The sequence below is a fragment of the Pangasianodon hypophthalmus genome, chromosome 26, assembly GCF_027358585.1.
Source record: "Pangasianodon hypophthalmus isolate fPanHyp1 chromosome 26, fPanHyp1.pri, whole genome shotgun sequence".
Classification (NCBI taxonomy): Eukaryota; Metazoa; Chordata; class Actinopteri; order Siluriformes; family Pangasiidae; genus Pangasianodon; species Pangasianodon hypophthalmus.
This window is the reverse complement of record NC_069735.1, coordinates 590,918-597,620: the sequence shown is the minus strand read 5'-3', so window position 1 is coordinate 597,620 and position 6,703 is coordinate 590,918. Positions and strand designations below refer to the sequence as shown.

The window sequence follows — 6,703 nt, the reverse complement described above, 5'->3', positions numbered from 1 at the left end:
CAGATGAGAGTGTGATGCTCCTGGTCTCGTGCAGTTCGGATGAATAAGAAACGCACCTCGCGCTGTGTGCTGTGTGTTTAGACTCTGGAGATCTGGATAAAGAGAGTCCCGGCTGTAAACGGAGACGAACCCGGACAAACTTCACCGGCTGGCAGCTTGAAGAGCTGGAGAAAGCGTTTACCGAGAGCCATTACCCGGACGTGTTCATGCGCGAGGCGCTCGCGCTCCGCCTGGACCTGGTCGAGTCACGTGTGCAGGTAAACAAACGTGTTAATGATTATTCACGAGCTGGAGGATGCTCATAATGTTTATTCCTGATCCACTGATCCAGAGATCCAGAGATCCAGTGATCCCCGCGCGAGGCCTGAGTGCTGTTCTTTACGTCTGGCCTAAATCTTATGATTAACACCAAAACAGAGAGAAACTTTTCCGTAACGCTTTAGTTTTTTTTTTTTTTACTTCTACAACTCAGAAGCGTTCAGAGAGAGAGTTCTGCACTTCTCCTGGCCGCACGCGCGCCTGGTTCAGGATTGATTCCGGCTTTAAACCGGAGCGCTGCGTGTGTTTAACTCGGTCACAGAGCACGAGGTCTGCGCGCGCAAATGTACAGGAGCTGCTGCTTTTTATTGTTATTGAGAGGAAAAGAGAGAGCAGGTCTGCGCTTACAGAGCATCACTCAGACCATCACTCAGACCATCACTCAGACCTTCACTCAGAGCATCACTCAGACCATCACTCAGACCTTCACTCAGAGCATCACTCAGACCATCATTCAGACCATCACTGAGACCATCACTCAGACCATCACTGAGACCATCACTCAGACCAATACTCTGACCATCACTGAGACCATCACTCAGGCCATCACTCAGAGCATCACTCAGAGCATCACTCAGACCATCACTCAGAGCATCACTCAGACCATCACTCAGACCAACACTCAGACCATCACTCAGACCATCACTTAGACCATCACTTAGACCATCACTCAGACCTTCACTGAGACCATCACTCAGACCATCACTCAGGCCATCACTGAGACCATCATTCAGACCATCACTCAGACCAATACTCTGACCATCACTCAGGCCATCACTGAGACCATCACTCAGACCATCACTCAGACCATCACTCAGAGCATCACTCAGACCATCACTCAGAGCATCACTCAGACCATCACTCAGACCAACACTCAGACCATCACTCAGAGCATCACTCAGACCAACACTCAGACCAACACTCAGAGCATCACTCAGACCATCACTCAGGCCATCACTGAGACCATCACTCAGACCAACACTCAGACCAACACTCAGACCATCACTCAGACCATCACTCAGACCATCACTCAGAGCATCACTCAGACCAACACTCAGAGCATCACTCAGACCAATACTCTGACCATCACTCAGAGCATCACTCAGACCATCACTCAGACCAATACTCTGACCATCACTCAGGCCATCACTGAGACCATCACTCAGACCATCACTCAGACCATCACTCAGAGCATCACTCAGACCAACACTCAGACCAACACTCAGAGCATCACTCAGACCATCACTCAGAGCATCACTCAGACCATCACTCAGACCAACACTCAGAGCATCACTCAGACCAACACTCAGACCAACACTCAGAGCATCACTCAGACCATCACTCAGGCCATCACTGAGACCATCACTCAGACCAACACTCAGACCAACACTCAGACCATCACTCAGACCATCACTCAGACCATCACTCAGAGCATCACTGAGACCATCACTCAGAGCATCACTCAGACCAATACTCTGACCATCACTCAGAGCATCACTCAGACCATCACTCAGACCATCACTCAGACCATCACTCAGACCATCACTCAGACCATCACTCAGACCAATACTCTGACCATCACTCAGAGCATCACTCAGAGCATCACTGAGACCATCACTCAGACCAACACTCAGACCATCACTCAGACCATCACTCAGAGCATCACTCAGAGCATCACTCAGACCAATACTCAGACCAACACTCAGACCATCACTGAGAGCAATACTCAGAGCATCACTCAGACCATCACTCAGAGCATCACTCAGACCATCACTCAGCCCATCACTCAGAGCATCACTCAGACCATCACTCAGCCCATCACTCAGACCATCACTCAGACCATCACTCAGAGCATCACTCAGACCATCACTCAGCCCATCACTCAGACCATCACTCAGACCAATACTCAGATCATCACTCAGACCATCACTCAGACCAACACTCAGACCATCACTCAGACCATCACTCAGAGCATCACTCAGACCAACACTCAGAGCATCACTCAGACCATCACTCAGACCATCACTCAGACCAACACTCAGACCATCACTCAGACCATCACTCAGAGCATCACTCAGACCATCACTCAGACCAACACTCAGACCATCACTCAGACCATCACTCAGACCATCACTCAGAGCATCACTCAGACCAACACTCAGACCATCACTCAGACCATCACTCAGACCATCACTCAGAGCATCACTCAGAGCATCACTCAGACCATCACTCAGAGCAACACTCAGAGCATCACTCAGACCATCACTCAGAGCATCACTCAGACCAACACTCAGACCATCACTCAGACCATCACTCAGACCATCACTCAGAGCATCACTCAGAGCATCACTCAGACCATCACTCAGAGCATCACTCAGAGCATCACTCAGACCATCACTCAGAGCATCACTCAGAGCATCACTCAGACCATCACTCAGAGCATCACTCACCAGCCAAATGTCCCCATAAACCATAAAGGCCACACACACACACACACACACACACACACACACACACACACACAGGTTTATTCTTTATGTTTTTATTACTTGACTGTAGTTTTTATTTCCTCCTAAAGCTAGAGGGTCATTATGATGAGATTCTGTTATTTTTTGTACCTTCATTACATTCTCATAAGATCTCAGGCAGAGAATTAAGCGGACGCTGCACATCTCTAGGTTTGGGTTTAAAGGTACTGTGCTGGTGACAATAAAGGTACAGTTTAGTACCTTTTCCCCCAGAGAGTGTGTTACAATTGCCATGATGATGATGATGATGATGATGATGATGGTTTTAAGAGATTAATGAAATGAACTAACTGTTCCTGTGAGCGTGATGGAGATCTTATGAAGACTTCAATTTGGTTCCAGATAGTTCCTGTTTCTTGCTAGATGATTAGTGCGCTTTATAGTCAAAATCGAAACTTCATGATCACGTCATGAGCGTGGCGTTTCTGTCATGAACACCGCTGACGGATGCTTATCAGTGCTGAACAGAAGGCAGCCGGTGAGCGCAAGCTACTGCCCGTCACATCCGGGCCAAAAATCTCTTCTGAGTTTATGCTCTCTCTCTCTCTCTCTCTCTCTCTCTCTCTCTCTCTGTGAGTGAGCCATTACACTGAATGAGAAATGAAGAAGAGCGCATCTGCTGCTGGAGGCTGGATCTAAAAATGAAACATGAATGATGTGTTTGCGTAAGAGCTTAGACTTCTGTGGGAAGAAAATGTTTAGACTATTACTAATATCTAATGAGAAAAAAAACAGTACCGTTCGTTTGTCTCTGGAGTGGTACCCTTATTTATTTTTTGCACATTTAATATGTCAGCTGTCTTTCCCCTGGATGATTGAGTGTGCATAAATGTACGTAATCAGGCCTAGTGTTCAGAGTGAAGGTACACTTCGTGCACATTTCTCTCGAGGGTACCACAGTTTAGTACCCTTTTACTCTGAGAGTGTATTAATAGAACAGCAGTTAGGCTGCATTTCACACCCAGTTCTCCAGAATCTGACTCGGCGTTCTCATTAAATGTTATTATATTATATTATAAAAGTACCAAACTGCTGTACTGTTCCTTGTTGGTACTATGAAGCGTACATCTTTTGCACTGTTAGTATCCGATATATCACGTGCACTTTCAAAATGATTTAATTTACCTAACGGGACCTTTAGCACCGCTAATACAGCGTACCATATTACCATATTAAGGTACATAATTGGACCATAATTAGCTTTAAGTGTAAAGCGTTAACGATGAAAGATGCGGTACTAAAAGTGTACCCATAACGGTACCGCCTCTGTGACAAGGAAGAGTAGAGTTTATTACCTTTATTTCTAAGCGTGCACTTCACCAGAATGTTATCAAGCTAAAATCAGTATATGTTCCAAATTAAGTTCTTATTGTGTTATTGTACACTCTTGGAAAAAAAGGGTACTAAAGTGTACCTTGGGATGGTACCTTTATCTTTTGTACCTTTCACCTGGAAATATGGATAGAGTGCACCTTTAGGAAAGATTTAAGGTGGAGTCAGGAGTCAGTGAAGATACTGGTGCTTTGTGTTTCCTGTCATTGTGTTGTTAAATTATTAAAAAGGGTACTAAAGTGTAGCTTTGCTTGTCACTGACATGGTACCTTTAGTATCTTTAGTAGCTAAGGGTTTACCTGGAAATATGGATAGAGTTCACCTTTAGAAATGATTTAAGGTGGAGTCAGTGAAGTTAGTGCTTTGTGTACCTTGGGGTGGTTCCTTTATTATTTAATATATATTATTTAAAAGGACATAAGATTAAAATTACCTTTAGATACAACATGCACATTTCTAGCTTTAAAGGTACCATGTTAGCATAAAGGAACGGTACCGTTTAGTACCCTTTTGCTCACGCAGTGTATTAGAGGCCTCATGATGTTGTCGTTGTTGGCTGTAGGTCTGGTTTCAAAATCGGAGAGCCAAATGGAGGAAGAAGGAGAACACGAAGAAGGGTCCCGGTCGACCGGCGCACAACTCTCACCCGACCACGTGCAGCGGCGAGCCCATGGACCCGGAAGAGATCGCGCGTCGCGAGCTACAGCGCCTCGAGAAGAAGAAACGCAAACAAGAGCGGAAGTTGCTGAAATCCCAGAACAAGTTCTTGTCTTCTGAGCTGCTCCACACGCCCGGATCGGACAGCGACGTGTCCCAGAGCACCGACAACGAATCTGCACAGCGCAGCGTCCCCACGTCCAGCGCGCATGCGCGTCAATCCGACCCCGACCCCGACCCCGACGCCGACGCCGACACACACACCCGGAACCTGGCCCTGTGTCCCAGCGCTGATTTCACACGACCCTCCTCCTTACACAAGCTCAACCCCTTCAGCGTGGAGAGCTTGCTCGCTGACTCCAGTCCCAAACGGAAGCCGGCGCCATTTTCTTCCGATTTTCCTCCAGCACCTGTCGTCGGTAAAGGTCACTTCCTGCTGTACCCCATCACGCAGCCTCTGGGTTTTATTGTCCCGCAGAAAAACACTGACTCCACACACACTCTGACTGCAGACAACACACACTGCACCGAGGCTAAAAGACCAAAAAGTGAGCAGCTTTCACCTGCAGCGCATCACACACACAGCGCACCCTGCGAGCAGGAGGAGCAATCGCAGGCAGGAGGAGAGAGAGAAGAAGAAGTGAAAGTGTAAGAAGCTCTTCCTCACAAGAGCTTTCTGCATTCTCCATTTTTATAGCCGAACACACACTCTGAACTCCTTTTTAAACAAAATCCTCAACACGGATATCCTTCATTCATTCAGATGGATGGATTATTATTATTATTATTATTCATATTAATATTATTATTATTTGTTTTTGTTATTAGCATTGGATAAAACATGAGCTTCACGCCTTTCCAGAACAACATGGAATCCTCAGAAATGATAAATTATCAAATATATTTATATATGTAACATTTTTCATAAATAATAAAAACGAATTCTGAAAAGGAAAAAAAAAAAATTGTTTTTGCGCACAGATGCTCTCTCTCTCTCTCTCTCTCTCTCTCTCTCCTGCTGTGTGTGTGTGTGTGTGTGTGTGTGTGTGGCTTTCTCTTTATTCTTTTCTTTCTTTTTTTTTTTTTGTTTACCGAATCAGAAGTATTGCAGGCTCGTGTTTATTGCTTTAATAACAAATTCACTCATTCAAAACCTGCCGTCGATTCGACTCGAGGAGGGTCTCGCGCCGCGGGCGGAGAGAGAGAGAGAGAGGGAGAGAGAGAGAGAGAGAGAGAGAGAGAGAGAGAGACAGAGAGAGAGAGAGAGAGAGAGAGAGAGAGAGAGAGAGAGAGGGGGGGGGGGGGGGATTGGGGGTCGGTCAACTCCTGCCGAGTTTTGATATGAAAGTAATTATTTTCCTGATGGAGGCAGGGGTGATATATTCAAGTTTTTTTTTCTCTCCTTCTTTTTAGCCTGAAGCTTTATTAAACACACACACACACACACACACACCCACGCGCGCGCACTGCCGATTCCAGTGATATAAAATCACATAAAGTTCCAACAGTAATAGAATTAGCATGAAAACCTGGCGAAATAAAAGCCTCGGCATCGCGCGCGCGCGTGTGTGTGTGGGTGTGTGTGTGTGTGTGGGTGTGTGGGCATGCTTGTATATCTGAGTGGAGGCCACACATGTCCCCAGAAGGATATGAATAACTGACTTAAATTTGTGGAGGAAAAGTGTTTAAAAAAAAAAAAAAACTGGGGCATTTATTAAAAAAATAATTAATGAATGTAATTAATGTAATCAATTAAATTGCGTTAATTAGCAGCGTTAATAATGATGACCTCACAAGGCTAGCAAGACAAACGTGTGTGTGTGTGTGTGTGTGTGTGTGTGTGTGCACGCGCCCGGGTGATTGGTGGG

General features: G+C 45.9%; 1 protein-coding gene across 1 annotated transcript in view; it reads left to right on the top strand.

Moving 5' to 3' along the window:
* Positions 1 to 5,786, top strand: part of uncx4.1 (Unc4.1 homeobox (C. elegans)) — a 7,108-nt gene extending 1,322 nt beyond the window's left edge. The window contains exons 2-3 of the mRNA XM_026929184.3: positions 82 to 257; positions 4,741 to 5,786. Of these exons, the coding sequence (XP_026784985.3) occupies positions 82 to 257; positions 4,741 to 5,487 (923 nt within the window). The 3' untranslated portion in view covers positions 5,488 to 5,786. The remainder of the gene's footprint in view (positions 1 to 81; positions 258 to 4,740) is intronic.
* The last annotated feature ends 917 nt before the right edge of the window (positions 5,787 to 6,703 follow it).